Source organism: Camelus ferus, chromosome 6, assembly GCF_009834535.1.
Source record: "Camelus ferus isolate YT-003-E chromosome 6, BCGSAC_Cfer_1.0, whole genome shotgun sequence".
NCBI classification, from domain to species: Eukaryota; Metazoa; Chordata; class Mammalia; order Artiodactyla; family Camelidae; genus Camelus; species Camelus ferus.
In genome coordinates this window covers 81,971,968-81,988,033 of record NC_045701.1, presented here as the reverse complement: position 1 = coordinate 81,988,033, position 16,066 = coordinate 81,971,968, and the positions used below count along the sequence as shown (strand labels likewise).

The 16,066-nt window shown below is 53.9% G+C and overlaps 1 protein-coding gene across 6 annotated transcripts in view; it reads left to right on the top strand.

Annotated features, from left to right (window-relative positions):
* Positions 1–13,545, top strand: part of TTC7B (tetratricopeptide repeat domain 7B) — a 225,400-nt gene extending 211,855 nt beyond the window's left edge. For all 6 annotated transcript variants that reach the window (XM_032482502.1, XM_032482503.1, XM_032482505.1 and 3 more), the window contains one exon: positions 12,577–13,545. In XM_032482502.1, coding sequence (XP_032338393.1) covers positions 12,577–12,798 — 222 coding nt within the window. In that variant the 3' untranslated portion in view covers positions 12,799–13,545. The remainder of the gene's footprint in view (positions 1–12,576) is intronic.
* Positions 13,546–16,066: the final 2,521 nt, after the last annotated feature.

Sequence of the window (16,066 nt, the reverse complement as noted above, 5' to 3'; positions counted from 1 at the left end):
TCGCGGAGGCAGAAGGGAGTGTCGAGGGCACAGGGCGCCCCATGTCTGATTTGGAGTTTGACTGGTTACTTAAAGGATCTCATCTCTGGCAGAGATTACAGAGGGGGCTTGTTGTGAGCTTAGCGCAGCAGGCGGGATACTGCCAGGGTTAAGTCTCTGGGAAGCGAGCTGGGCTGTCTCATCCCGTCCTGCTCTGCACAGCAGAGTCCAGACTGAAGGGCCGCTGTTTGGGTGAGGGGCCAGGTAAGGTGGGCGCTCTTCACTGTGTGCAACCTCATCAGCCCCTCTCAAGCTAGGTCTTCTGGTGGTCACCTGGGTCTGGAGAGCCCACGATCTGGCAGCCACCACATGGAGGAAGGGCCTGCAGTACCGGGGCAGGCTGACAGAGCTGGATGGGGATATCACGTCCCCAGATTCCTGCCCCAAGGGGGATTGCTCCCTAGGCAGCCCAGCCATGAGCTAGGGGGGTCCAGAGCCAGCTAACCCAGAGAAAGCTTTTTGGAATGCATCTCTGAACCCTAAATGCCTTGCGCCCTCTCCAGAGATCCTGGTAATGTGACATCAGACAAAGAGCCTTGAGCTAATCCTTGGGAAACCTGGGTTCTCAGACCCAACTTGACCTCCACCTGGCTTAGCAGCTGAGCCAGGTACTTGCCCTCCCAGGACTGTTTCTTCATTTCTGTGTCATCTCTAAGGCCACCCGACCCCGACCCCGTGTGGCTTCCCAAGATGGGAGCCTGCTGCAGACCTGTCACGTAAAATTAGGAAGAGCCAGTCTCCTCCAGGAAGAATGAGACACACAGGACCAGGTTTCAGTTTTCAGGAAGCTTTTAGAGGCGAAGGCATCAGATCCACTTTGGGGTGACAGTGCCTCATAGCTCTGTGGCCATAAGCCAGTCACCCCAACTATGAGCTTCCCATTCGTTTCTTTAAAAAAAGAGCGAGGAGCATCATGTTATCTTCTGTAATGTCCCCCCTTATCCTCCTTCCAGCAGCCTCGCTCTGTTCTAGGTGCTGAGCCTCCACCTGTGAATGACAGACCCGCCCAGATCAGGGGGCTCTCAATCTGGGGCAGGACCCACAGTAAACCAATCCCTCCCGGCCAGAGGGACAGCATGTGCCTCTGAGCTCCCAGCGCCCAGCACGGCGCTCAACAGAAGTTTGCACAAGGGAGGAAAGAACTAGAAACAGCTTTGGTGGTAGCCAAGTGAGAGAGCCCCTCCCTGGGAACCTGGGGTGCTGTCTCCCCGCTCACTCTGTGACCTGGGCAGAGTGCTCGCCCGCCAGGGCCCCCTTTCCCACATAAGGCGTGCCCTTTGGGGATGCTCGTGTGCTCTTCTGCACCGCCCCCGGGCACCCTCTGGACGTCTGCTGGAGGTGGGACAGGCTGTGGGTCTTTGGTGCTTGGAAGCTGCTGGCTGGCCGGCTGTGGTCCCTCCCCTGAATGTCCCACCAGTCCCCAGCGACTGTTCTCTAAAAGTCACTGCAGTCTGCAGATATTTCAGCAACAACGCTGAAGTACCCGGTTTCAAAGAAATTAGGCCAGAGGAAACTTGGGTCCAAGGGGCCCAAGTCTGTGCGAAATCCACTCCGGGCTGGACAGGCCCTTTGGGCTAGGGCCAGACCTCCCCCTCCTCACTGCTGGTGTTTACTACCTGACAGCCCATCACTCCGCTAATTGTAGGATGAACTCTTCAGAATATTCCAAACCATCCCAGAAGAAAGCAGCTTTAAGAGATTCTGCCAATCAAATGCTTAAAAAGAAAGGAAAAGCCACGCTCACATTTTCCTGGGGCTTAAAGTCTTCTTTCTCTGAACCCACAGTGAGGTCTCCTTCGGGTGCTGCATTAAGCAGCAGAATTCAGTGAGGTGGGGGCAGGAAGATGGGAAGTCTGAACTTACCATTCCTCCAAAGCCCTGGAGTGTTTGTGTGTGTATGTGTGTGTGTGTGTGTGTGGGTGGGTGGGGGTGTGTGTGTGAGAGAGAGAGAGTTCTGGAAGCTTTCATCAGAGCCTGAAGGGCTGTGGTATAGAAAGGGGAGGGAAATTTTCTGCATGACTCCAGAGTCCTCAGCAAACATCAAAGAGTAGAAATTAGATAAAAAGCCTAATTAGGTCTCCACATTTTTAACTGACAGTTTGGACTGCCCACAAATAGCGTGGGCTGCCCAGAGAAGTGGTGAGCTCCCCGTCACTGGAGGGTGCAAGCAAGAGTGGGAGGCTGCCTGTCAGGGCCTGCAACAGGGGCTTATGTGTCAAAGAGCAGAGGCCCAAGCCTCCCTCCTAACCCTGAGGATTTCTGCTTCCAGAGCTGGTTGGCTGCTAGCTTCAAAAAATAAGAGGTTTTTGAAAAATTGAGTTTTGTTTCCTTGTGAGTTGAGTACAATGCTAGAAAGGCCTGGCCCCCAGAAGGCATTTATTTCTTCAAATAAAACATTTGACCTGGAAAGGGGCCCCCTGAGAGCACAGCCCCCTATAGCTGTCAGGTGTCCCCGTGAACGGAGGTGCAGGCAGCCGCTCAGCCACGTCTGGCTGTCCTCTGGGGGAGGGAGGGGAATGGCTGGGGGTCTTTGCCTCCTCCCTTCTGGAAGAGTAAGTGCCATTTCGCAGCATACGCTGCTTAGCAAACGCCTCCAAGGGCATCCGTTCAGCACCCAGACCACTGTTCCCTTGCCCTAGACCAGAAGCATCACTGTCCCTTCTTTAGTTCCTTGGGCCATGGGGCCCCCCACTGGGGCGCTGCACCCCCATGCTTACCTGAGGACATGGGGCATTTGGCCTGGTTGACTTGAAGGGGAGTAAGGGAAGGAGCCACCCCATGATTTGGTTCTGACATTGGAGCAGGGAGACTGGGTGGTCGTGGAGGATGGAGGCCACAGGGACGCGAGGAGATTTTCCTATAATGTCCGTCTCCAGCCCCGTCATAGGTGAACAAAGGCAGTTACCATGGGAGCCTGTGTCCCGCTCACCTCCCCCACCCCCAGCCCTTCTCAATCCTGGTTGACTCCGGTCAGGAGCCACTCCTCAAGGTCACTGTCCAGTACCTGGCCTTCCCCCGGAGCCACTCAGCCCTCACTGTCCCTCCCCTTCATGCGCTTTGGTCCAGGGCCCTGGAACAGGACGTCAGCCGTCCTTTGTTGCTCTGAAGGTCGGGTGGCCTCATGAACATTCTGTTCCCACCTGAGGGCCAGGGCCGGTTGGTGGGACTCAGACCCCCAGGTGACAGCTGCAGCAGCCACGCACATGCCTGGCTCTCCCCTGGCTCATCAGGAATGGCTAGCCTTGGCCTTTGGGGAAGACGGGTCAAACTGAATAAGGTGGCTGGAACAAAAGACTAGCCTCACACCAGTGCCTCCCCAAAACTTCTGATCTGGTGAGAGGAAAGCAGAGTCGCAGGACTCCCAGGGGGCCTTCTCTTGCTGGCCTAGTGGGAAGGCTGACCCTCCCCACTCTGGAGCTCTGGCAGGCACCGGGGTCTAGGAGGCAGGGCTGCAGACGCCCTCAGCATCAGCAGGACACCTAAGATGGGGCTCCCTGGGACTCCTGGCCAGGTTAGGCGGGCCTTCCATGGCTACCGTAGTTGCCAGGACACACACACACTGGGCCCCCTGGCAAGCCGGTGTGATTTTAAGCACTCAAAACAGAGATGAAACACGAAACAGAGCCCAGTGTAGACCACGCCTCACCCAGAGCTGCTGGGATCCAGGTAGAGAAGCTGGACACCACCCCCATCCGCTCGTTTCCACTCCTTTTCAAGGCATTGTGGGAAAGCAGGGCGGGGCTCGGGGCGGCCCCCTCGCTGCACCCACAAAATGCTCTTGAGGGGGGTGAGGGCAGCCCCTGCCTTGGCATTCAGAGCTGCTCCAAGGAAATCCTGTGGTCTTTCGAGAGTGGCACTGGCTTGCACTCTACTTATATTCTTATTTAAAAGACTTTTTGAGACCACCGCCACCACCACTCTGCTTCTCTTGGACCGATTGCATCCTCAAGAAGGAAAATGCAAATACCTGAAAAGGGGTGGTGACGTGAGTGTGCTGGTTTTTCTCGCTCGATGCTGACATTTCAGCTCGTGCCATCTCAGACCAATCAACCAACAGCCTCTGGGAAAGGGCGGGAGCTTGTGTGGGGTCCCTGTTCCCTCGCCAGTGTTGGAAGCCACTCCTGGGAGTCTGGTGGGCCTCCAGAAAGCTCTCGCTCTGCTGTGCACATAACCCCTGGCAGGACAAGCGGTCAGCAACTGGATTGAGGGCACTGGGCTTGGAGTCTGAAACACAGGGCACTTGCCACATGCTGGCACCACACCAGGCCCTCTCCTCCCGGCATCTTCAGGAATCCAGCCTCGCTCTGCATCCAGGGGTTGTGGCCTTGAATAAGGCTCCCTTCCTCTCTGGCCCTCTGTGTCCTTATCTATAATATAGGACTGGAAAGTCTGTGGTAGTTTCTGGCATTTTCTTGGGGAGCAGCGTCAGATCTGCAGTGTGTGAGCAGACAGCCTGTGGAGGGGCGGGCAGTGGCTGCCCCGGACTCCGGTGTGAACAGAGCGCCTTCTCCCCCGGGGCTGCTCCCGTCCCTCACCCGGCCACCATGCTGCTGTCCCTAGAAGGCAGAGAAGGCTCTGAGTGAGTGGGTCTGACTTGGGAGTGTGGACAAGGGTGACCTGAGGCCAGAACTTTTGAGGGGCTCATTAGTCAAAAGCACTGGGAGGGGCCATGCCCACTTCCCCCCTTCCCACCATCACACAGCATCCACACCATCCCCTCGTCCATCCTTCCATCCACTCAACAAACATTCCCCAAGAACCTCGGATGTGCCGGGCCTGGTCTAGGTGGTGCACTTACGAAGGCAATTCAGATGCTCCCTGCTCTTACAGGGTGCCAGTCAAGAGGGAGTCAGGGACGGCAGTGACCAGCCATCCAACCCTGGGCATCACGGAAGTCCTCCCTTCCCCTTGGTCGTTAGCAGTAATGAGTAATGATAACGCTTGTAATCGTAATATTGATGATGAGACCCATTGACTGAAGGCTTGTTACATGGAGCACTTTACAAATTCTGTCTCATTAGGCCTCACTGCTCTCCTATGTTTCAGTATTTGTCCCAATTATACAGAGAAAACACCTGAGACCCAGAGGCAATTGTCCAGGAGCTGGCATTTAAACCCAGTTCTGTGGGGCCTAGGGCCCCTGCTCCTAACCTACTCTCTGCCCTCTCTGAGAGAGCGCCAGGCCTTTCCCCTGCTGTCGGTGGGTCCCTGTAACACATGAGCCACCAGCAGTGGCCAGGGTGCACACAGCCTGCGTCCTGATAACCCCGATGCACCAACTCAGCAGCTCTGTCATTGTCCCCAAGAGTGACAAGCTGAGGAGACAGGCTTTCCTTTAGCTACCATCACAATCCCGGGGTCTTGACCACAGAAATTCCACCAGGAGGAGGCTTACGTATCTTTGTCCAAAGCATTCGGGGCACTGGTTTGCCTTGAATGGTCCCAGCAACTCAGGTGTAGACCAGGCTCTGGGAAAGGCTGCAGGTCTGGTCATCAGCCCCCATCCAGGGTGGGGCCCCTGGCTCATGGGTGCCAGGGGAATCCTTCACCGTCTCTAAGGCCTGCTGTGGTGGGCAGGGGCCCGGGCTCTGGGCTGGGCAGAGCTGGATTCAGTCAGTGGTGGCTTTCAACTTTGTTCTTGTTTCTTAAATATTTGGTGTCTGTGCGTTTATTCTTTCTGCCCTGATGACTGTCTGCCTGCTCGGCACCAGGCCTAGCAGTGCAGGTATGACCACTGCTTACCCAGTGCCTGCCCCCCTGACACTCACAGCAAAGCCTAGTAGGGACACAGCAATGGAGATAAGCCCCTGACTAATGTGGCACCTGTTTCACAGGACAGTTATGAAAGCACTTTGCAATCAGGAAAATGTACGGTACGTTGGTTATAATCCTTTACACACTAAAGATGAGTAGATCCTGATGGATCCAAGCATTTGTCCTTGCAGGATTTGTGTTTTGGGAAGAGCCTCCTGACCACACTGCCCCTGGCCCTCCACCCCCGCGCCCTGCAGTGGTGTGGTGGTGGAGTTTCCATCCCGGGATGGGACAGGAAGATCTTTAACTGCTCCAGTCCCACCCCTGACCCCAGACTTACTCCCTGACCTGGGCTTGGTGGGGCCCAGCAGCCTCTACATAACCCAGGCCAGCACTCTGACCCGGGGTCCGCAGCAGCAGCCAGGCCCCAGCATGGAAAGCACAGGGAATTGTTCATCTCCATCCTGCTGCCAGGATGTTTGATTTCCAAAGCATTAGGCTTGGGAAAAAGCAGCAGCCGTATGGAGAGAGACCACTTGTTTGCCTGGTCCCACCGGAGCGGGGCCACGTGACTTCTTTTCTAGCGATCACTCAGCTTTGGGAAGGATGCTTCCTTGCAGAGATGTTATCTCCCTGTACCTGTACTCCTAGGGGGACCAGCAGGGGTCTGCGACATGGCCTTGAACCCATGTTCAAGGGCTGACTTGGCACTTGGTCAGAGCACCACGGGGATGCCTAAAATCCCCAAGGGGCTGTTGTCCTGCAGCCCTGCTGTTGGTCTCCTGGGAGCATGGGCAGGGGTGCTCATCAGAGCCAGGGCTGCATTAGGAAGCCTTCCTTGGGTACTTGAGCCTGCACAGGGCTTCTGCACGGGTGCCCTCAGCATGTGGCAAGGTGTTTAGTCCTTGGGCAGCAATTATCACACACACACAAAAAGACATGAATGAGGAAGATGCTAATTGTCCTCAGACTAGCCAAGTCCATTTTGTCTCATTTGAAATAACAGGTTTAATTTCATCCCTTATTTCCAATTTGGTGCATCACCAAGATCTTATTTGTACAAAACACCTGATTATAATAATTACAAGCTTGGGAAACTGCCTTCACTTGTGTCTGAAGAAAGGAACTAATGAGTTACCTCCTCAGTGATTCCTGTCTTCCCTGAAGGCCAGCCCTAGCTGGCTCCAGAGATGGCAGGGCAGGGCAAGGTGGGGGCCCATTTGCACATCCCCTCCAAGAGAAAGAGAGCGGGCCCAGCGTTAGGAGCCCGGACTGCAGAGTTCACATCTCAGCTCTGCCACTTACTTCCTGCTTCTTGCCCATACCTGTGTCCCCAGCACATGGCTGGGATCTGGGCAATCACTCAGTGAGTCTTTGTGCTTTTGATATTGGGCGTGGGGTGGTTATTAAGGTAATGAAATATATCAGTCATCGAAATCTCTGTCTCTTGCCAGCCTTAGGGCTGAAGGCAGGAGCCATGTGCCTCCAAGTATCACCGCCTAAGAGGGGGCATGGTGGCCTGGGCTTTGAGGGGAATGGGGATCGTCAGGGCTTTGGGCAGATGGACCAGAGCTCCAGCAGGAGGGTCCAGGCTGAGACTGACTAAGCTTGGGGAGGTGGGAGGGGGCTGGGGGCTGCATCCTGCAGAAGTACATGGACTGACAAATCAGCTGGGGTGAACCAAGAGATCATACTGGGAGAACGCTGGATCCAGCTGGGGTGAGAACAGCGAAATGCCAGCCTCGAGAGTTAGGCCTTTGATCTTTGGAGAAGAGAGGAAGCAGAATGAAAGGACATCTGGGTTCTAGGGCATAAGAGCACGTCGAAGCCAGGGAAGGCCTCTCCCACCTTAGAGGGCCTTGGGAGGTGTGTCAGTCCTGATGGTCAGGCATGTCCAGGTCCCAGCCCACCTCCAGCCAAGCTGCCCGCAATGCTGGCACCAAGCTATGACTCAGACCCCAGCTGGAGCTTGCTCTGGCTGATCTCCTTGTGTGACTGATTTCTGAGCTGCTCTTGGCTCACTGGGGCACTGGGGAGAGACCGATTTTTCATTCCCTTGCCAAGCCTGAGCTGGCAGCCTCTGGCAAGTCTGTGATGTCTCCCTGAGCCACTCCAGCTTTAGGAATTAATTCCACTAAACAGATTGCTCAGGAAGCTTCAAGGTCATCTGGAAATGGTAGCCTGTTCCTACATTTGGAATATAAATCCAGGAATGGGCTGGAAATTTCCAAGCCCACAAGAACCCTGGAACACTACCGAATCACAAAGGCTCTTAGCTGCCCAGTGCTGAGGGTAATGGGTTCCTGCAGGTGTTTTGGGGGGTGCCCGTGGCCCTGCCATGTACCCTGGAACCCCCCATATAGGGTAGATTCAGCAGTCTACCACTTTGTAAACAAAATTCCTGGCAAAAGGACTAATGTCCTTGTCCCCACTTCAGCAGGATAAAAACAGGTCATTGCCACCGAGAGCAGTGATCTCCAGGCCTCGCTGGTCCAAGGCCCTGGTCCTCCTGAGTCTCCATGTCTCATTGGTCCACTTTCTGGCTAACAGGACCCCCTCCCCAACCTACCCAGTGCTTTGGCATCTGCAGCCATCCCGAGCCTCAAGATCACAAAGGGAGACAAGGAGCCTCCCAGTCGTTGAGTGAATATACTGGATGCTCCCAAACAGCAGGAAAAAAAAGGAGAAAAGCTGTGCCCTGGAGAGGAGCCATCTCCCCATCATAACCGTGGGAAGGAGCGACGGAGCCAGCCATCAGTGGTTGGAGAAAATGGAAAGGAGAGACAGCAGGGCAGGTTCCTGTTTGCTGTTGCTCAGATGTAACTGGGTTAGTGCCTGAGGGGAACCTGGCTTGTCTCTTAAAGTGACAGAGGAAGCAGCGAGCGGGTGAGAAGCCATGGTGCGGAGAACCCGGCTTTGGGCTCAGGCAGACCTGGGCTGGCCTTCATTGGCCCTGTGACCTTGGGCTGGAAGCCTGGCCTTTCTGAACCTGTCTCCTTGTATGTAAAGTGGCGGTGATACGAGGTGAGCCAAGTCCAAGCACCGAGCATAGTGCCCAATGGGGCTGCTTCTACAGCCGCAGAGCCAGTGGGACCTAAGTTATGTTCTCCACCTGCACCAAGTAACCAAGCACGCCTCTTTCTGGCTTACCAGGCGGCTTGTGCCCATCACCATTTGCCAAACACACAATCTGTGTCTCCCTGCCTGGTAGAGCCACTCAGAAAAGGTGTGTGTGTTCAACAGTTTGATGCACTGAGAAAGTCTTGCCTCGAAGGAACACGATGGGGCCCCTTCTGCAACCTCTAAATGCTGCTGTTTGCTGCCACTACCCAGACTCCCCTCCCTACTCTTATTTCCCTGTTGACTAAATCAGAATGTTCTAGAGTAAGTGCAGGCTGGTAACCTCCCCTGGGAGAAAGGCATCAGGAGCTCATTAGCCCTCACCTCCTAGGAAAGCGACCCCATTCTTCCCGCCTGACCTCTGAGGTTGGGAAGCGAGGGTGTCCAGCTATCAGATTTTCTCTAAAGGAGGGCCGGAGTTGGGGGCACGCCCCCCGAGGACATGGATGTGATTACCCACTACCCCACTCTGCACCCCATGACCAAATGGCCCTCAAGGGAAGCTCTAAGAGTTGGGAGACATGGGTTCCAGCCCAGCCCTGCGGGAGCCCGCTGGATGCCCTGGTCAAGAGACCAAGCCTCTTGGAGACCTGCAGGGTGGGAGCAGGAGGACCCAGTGCGTGGGTACATTTCCCACCACGTAACAGGTGCTCCCCAGCCATGGGCTCTTTCCCGCAGCAGGAACAGCAGGCCTTGCACGCAGGTGCTGGTGCGTCCCAGCCACGCCTGTGATGAAACTGCACAGGGGTCCCCGGGTGAAGTAAGCACCCAGAGCAGTGCCCTCTGTGTCGTGAACACTGCTAGCACTCGCTGCTACTGTTAACATTCCTCCTGCCAGGGAGCCCGGGTCCACACTGAACGTCTGCCCCTGATTTCGGTTCACAGTTCCCTTATCCCTCCTGGGTGGATAGGGAGTGGGTGCTCTGGGGAGACAGCTGTGCGGAGAAAACCCCGTGGAGACGGGAAGTGCTTCCCCAAGGTGGCCTCATGTGCAAACAGGTAGGGGTGGGGGGCTTTCACCGGTGGTCCCTGCGAACCTGACCCTGACCAGCCTGGAAAGGCCACTGAAACCCAGCAGTTCTCACTGCAGTCTGAGGAGAGCACATTCCAGAAGCCAGGGTAGTCCTAATTGTGAGCACCAACTTCTGCTCTCTCTCTTGTTCTGAAGCTTCAAGGGGGAGCCACCCCCCTGCCTGGCCCTGGTTCCCCTCTGGGAGCCCCCAGCTCTGCAGGCTCAATCCAGGGCCTGGTCCTACCCAAGGACTCCAGCGTGGACAGTGTTAAGGCGTGTGTAGATGTTAATAAAAAGGGAACCATACGATGTTCCCTCTCAGTTCTCCTCTCAGAGAGGGTGGGCCTGACCTTGAAGTCTGCTGTCCCCGCAGCCTCCGTCAGCCTGAGGCCTCCTCCTCTTCACTGAGGGAGGCTCCCCGAACTGCCCCTCCTCCCGGCTGGGGTGTGGGTCTCCCAGGCCGTCACCCCTCTGACCACGAGCTCCTCCCGTGTCAGCCCCATGGCTCCTGTGCCGGGCGCTCACGGGTGCCGGTGACTCTCGGTGCTCCTCTGGCCTCAGACACCACCCCCAGGGCCACACGCTGGGGCGAGGGCAGCTGGACAGCCCTCAGGCCTGGACACTGCCTGCTGAAGGCACCCCGGACCCCTCGGAGCTCATCTTGCAGGCCAGCGCTCTTCTGAGTGGGCCTGCCGGCGCCGGTGCTCATGGTGCCCATGACTTGTGGCTCTGGCAGCAGCCGGCCCTCTGGCGGCAAGTTTGTGCCCCTGTGCTGCCCCCTTGGTGAAGGGCAGGCTTGAGAAAACTGGGGAAACCTCACCTGAGGTTGGGAGGTTTGGCTGAGAGCTGAAGGACCAGCGGGCCAGGCCGCATTCTTGGGCAGGAAGACTAAACACTGTAACGATGTCAGGCTTCTTCACACACTGAGCTTTAATGCAAGTACAACTCCCAGAGGGAATCCGCAAAATGGTTTTTAAATTCACCTGGAATAGTACAGGGCAAGACCGTCAGAAAATATACTAACAGCAGAGAGCAGTGAGGAAAGGCTCTGATCCCACCTGTTGAATCCTGATGTGGAAGAAGGAAATCCAAATAGCCCAGGGCTGATGTGAAAGGGAGGTGCTGTGCTTACTGGAAAATTCAAGGAGGCCCCATCTCGTGGAATAATTCACTGTGTGACAGAGGCAGTGCCTTGCAAGAGCGAGGGGAGGGTGAGTAGCTGGTTTGTGTCCAGCCAAGTAGAGGGGATCCACTGAGGTTCCTGTCTGCCCGAAGGCGGACAACGACAGGGAGAGGGCAGATCACAAAAAATGGAATCCAAGGTGTGTCAGTTCTTTGAAAGGATAACTGTCTAAGCTTTGAAGCAACCAATAAATAAACAAGGATCAATGAATTCAATTTTAAAAACTAAAACCTTTTGTTAGGAGAAAAAAGAATCTCAAAAGTCAAAAACAGATTCGACAATTATGATAGCAGGTGAATGTCTTCTAATAGGCATGAGAGATACTTAACCTCAATTGTTGCTGAAGAAATACAGCTTTCCATAAGGAGAGACAATCTGCTCTAACAAAAGTAGTAAAACTAAAGAGGAAGGACAGCGGGGGACCAACCACTGAAACTCTGTAAATGGCTAAAAATGTGACACAGCCCTTTGGGGACTTAATTTGCAAAATTTTGGAGAACCCTAAAGAATCTTGTTCTCTGACCCAGTAATGCCCCTTTGGGGAAATCTGCCCTTAAAGGAAGACTCTCCAAATGGTCGTCAAGCTGGTTCCACTGAGCCTCGTCCAGGGCCTCTGAGGAGCCCACAGGGAACTCTGGGCCCCTCCCCCATTGTCTACCCCCAGCAGTTCCTTTTTGTCTATTTGTACCCACAATATGTGGCTGTTCTCACTAAGATTCCATTTAACCAAAGGTTTCCAGGGCTGTAAAAATGATTTGAAATCCATTCGTCTAAAAGAGTGAAGAGGCGCTGTCTGGAAAGATGTTCTTCATGGGGTGATTTATAGCAGAAGAGAGATTGGGTACAGTCTAAATGTCCCCACCGTGAGGGAGAGGTTGAGTAAATGAGAGTCTGTCTGTTGGATGAAACAGTACAAACCCATCAGTTGTGGAGATGTACAACTTGGAAACATTTGGGGAACCAACATAGACACCATGATTAAAACTGTAAAATGACAGCTGTGCTGAGGCCGAGCCTGGGCTGAGCAGGGGACAGTGAGATCAGGGGCATCAGGACAATGAGCAAGTAGAAAATTTCTGTTCTAATTGTTATACTAATGCCACAAATGGTATTTCTTTAGTTTAAAAAAAAAAAGATGGCAGACACTCTTCTGTGCAGGCAGGTGTTAGCGGTTACCCACAGGACGCCGTGAGTCAGTACAGACCGTGGCTGTTCCTGCGTGGTTCATTCCTGAGTGAAACATTTGAAATTGCCATTTTAATGGTTCAAAAATGGCTGAACATTGGTAACTTCATATGGTTCAAGTGATTCTTTTGACTCTGAATCCTGAGTGCAGGAAGAACTTGATCTTACCATGTGCCCAGCCCAGCGGAGACTTATGCCTACCTGCGAGGAACGTGCTGGAACTCCAGGACAGCTGGAAGTCCAGAGCGGTCATCTCTCTGACTGTCTCTGTCTGTCTCTGCAGGCCCTGATCCTTCATCAGCTGGGCCGCTACAGTCTGGCCGAGAAGATCCTCCGGGACGCGGTACAGGTGAACTCCACAGCCCACGAGGTCTGGAACGGACTCGGGGAGGTCCTCCAAGCCCAGGGGAACGACGCGGCGGCCACCGAGTGCTTCCTGACGGCCCTGGAGCTGGAGGCCAGCAGCCCCGCGGTGCCCTTCACCATCATCCCCCGCGTGCTCTGAGCAGCACCGCCACCCTCGCTGCAGCTTAGGCCGAGGGGGCCCTGCCTGGGTGCCGAGGGACCAGACGAGTCTGCCACACGGAGGCCCCGATGAATGTGCGATTTACCGCAGTGAACTAACCAAACCAACCCCCGATCATCGCTCTCCACGTGCATTTCTGTTGTTCTTGCCAGCCCAATGATAGTTTTTGAATCTGACATTGTTCAAAATGGATTATGTGCCATATTTTGTTAGTTGACATCTGAGTTTTCAGTAAAATTATGGAATTAATCAGCAAATGTAGAAGAATATATTCAAAGTTAAAATTCAGTGGCAGAACAGATTATTTTTATCAGAGCTGTAAAGAAAACTGTTCTCTCCTCCCCTCACCACTCCTGCCCTACCCTTGGCCCAGAAACCAAATGTGAATTTTCTGTTTTCCACCTCAGTTCTAGTCTAAGCCAGGACACCAGCTGACAATTTCTTGGTTTTGTTGTCAATAATTGTACCATGTGATAAATTACTATCCTCACTTAGAACAAAGCCTGAGTCCAAGAATATTTATATTTTACCAATATATGCCTGTTACAAGAGAAGGAAATATGAGTTATTTAAGTTTAACTTTTTTATGTGAATTCAGAGTTTATTTATCGATGGAAATATGTACAAAGAAGCTTCAAATGGAATATTTACCGACATTCCTTATACATGACAGACACTTGGCTAAATGGAAAGATGATGTTAATAATAAAATGATTTTTAAATGGACCTATGGCTTGTGTTATTTATGAAAGGCCACAGACCCGAGAGAGGATGAGACTCAGTTCCTGGGGTTGGGAGCTAGCGGCACCTGGGGACCGCCCTGGACGGGTCAGCCCTCGGCACTGGGAGGTCCAGCTCTGATTTTAGTGTGGGAATTCACCTTTCTCATCTCTCCCCATGTTGTTTGGGATTGGAGTGTGCGACTCAGGCCTGGCCAATCAGCATCCAGCATTCACTGGACGCAGAGGATCAGGAATGAGCATGTGACCTGAAGTGGTCCAGTTGGAGCTGCAAGGAAAGGCTCTTGCTCGCCTGCTGGACTTAAACCTGATTGGTGAGGCTGGAACTTCAGCCGCCCTCCTGCCACCATGAAGAGAGGGCGTATGAAGGTGTTGGGGCCAAACGTGAAGCCAAAGACTCAGGCCAGCAGAGTGCATGGTAAAGATCAAGAACCAGAGTGAACCTGAGCAGGCCTCCCCAACCCCCCGAGCTGGCCGGCTTAGCAAGCATGCGGCAGGGGGCCCCACTTTGCCAGGACCCAGGGAAAGGTAGGGGGCCTAAGCTCTGATCTTAGGCGCCCTAGGTCTTGAGGTCTCCACTCAGAGTGGGTACAACCTCCCTAACTCACTGGCGAGGGAGCATCTGTTGTCTGGGGAGACGCTGCAGGCAAGAGCTCACTATAGGCAGAGCACGTAGGCATCCCAGCCTCAGCACTGGCCCTGCCAGGCGGCATCTGGAGCTGTAGGTGGTCACAAGTCATGGAATTTGAGACATAAGACACCAGCAGGAAAGGGCAGGTCTAGATGGGGTAGCAGTTAGCCCTGGCTAAGGGGTGCAAGAGTGTGGGGTGAGACCTACCCAGATCAAGACTGGGAAGGCAGAGGCCAGGGCTACCCAAGGATAATGGGATAATGGTCCAGGTACCATACTAACCACTATCTCCCAGGCTGGCCCTGGGCCAGGACCTTGCCTCAGAAAATCCTGTGCACATCAGCCTCTGCAAGGGTGCTGGTGATGGCTCTCATCTGCCTGTCCACCACCTGCCCCTCCATAGTGTCCCATCTCCCTCGGGAGAACCCACTCTCCTTCCATATGGCTCATGGATGAACATATGGGCTCAACCTTTCCAGCCAGAACTTTACAGCCCCCAATTTCAGTGACGGGTTCAGGTTTGGACATGTGACCCAAGCTTGGCCAATGGGAGGCCCCTCTAGGACTTGTGTAATGGAAATATTAGAAAAAAAGCCTCTTTCTTTTACATTTGATGTCCTAATAGGATGCCAGCCTGGGTCAGCTGGTGGCCATTTGGCACTAGGTGGGATGATCTGCCTGAGAATGATGCCAACTCAGGAAAAGAGAGTGAGGAGACAGAGAGACTGGTCCCAGGATCGTCACTGTACTACTGGAACCCTAAGACTTTCTCATCCTGGAGCCGATATATTTCCCTGTTTCGCTTAGAGCAAGCAGAGTGGGTTGCTTTCACTTATGCCTGAAAGGGGCCAGAGAAATGCGGGAAGTACCACCATCCTCATCACTCCCCACTGGGAACTCTTCCTGAACACTTGGTCCTCCTCCTTAATCCAGCCCAGCCCCCTCACATTCTGTCTTTTAGTAAATCCTGTCATTTCTACCCAAATCACATCTCACATCTCTCCACCTCTCCCACCACCATGGTCCCAGCCCCACCACCACTTGCTGGACCATTGCAGTGTTCTCCCTGCTTCTACCTTGTCCCCTGCCATCCACTCTGACAGTCCTGAGTGTCCTCTTAAAAGTGAGGGTTGGATCAGGCCTCTGCCCTCTCAACCCCCATCACGGCTTTCCCCTCTCACCTGGAACCAGGCTCCATACTCCAGGGGCCCTGTGGAGGCCCCAGCCAGCCTCTCCTCCTTTCCCTGCTCACCCTCTGCTCTGGCCTTCCTCCTAGTCCTCTAGCCTGTGAGCCTTCCTAAGGCCCTGCCAAATAAATGAAGGATGGGTCAGGCCAGGCCTGAGTCACATGCTCTCATCCCAGACAACAGGGGGAGCGTTGGAAAAGGTAAATTCCCACATTAAAATCAGGGCTGAACCTCCTAGTGCCAAGGGAGAGTGGAGTCTCATAGGTCAAGTGAAGACCAAAGTTCAAGGAGGAAAGAGTAGTTGGTTGGCTGTGTTCAATGCCTCAGTGGTCTAGTAGAGCAAGCTGAGGAACTGATCCTTGGTTTTGCCAATGCAGAGATCAGCAATGATCTTGACAAGACCTGTGCTATGAATTGAACTGTGTCCCCTCCCAAGTTCATGTGTTGGAGCCCTAGTCCCCAATGTGTCTGAATTTGAAGATGGAACTTCAAAAGAAGTAATTAAGGTTAAATGAGGTCATGAGGGTGGGGCCCTGATCTGATAGGATTAGTGTCCCTCTAAGAAGAGACATCAGAGAGCTCACTCTTTCTCCCTTCACCATGTGAGCACAGAGCCACAAAGCAGCCGTCAACAAGCCAGGGAGAGAACACTCACCATAACATGAATCTGCTGGAATCTTGATCTTGGA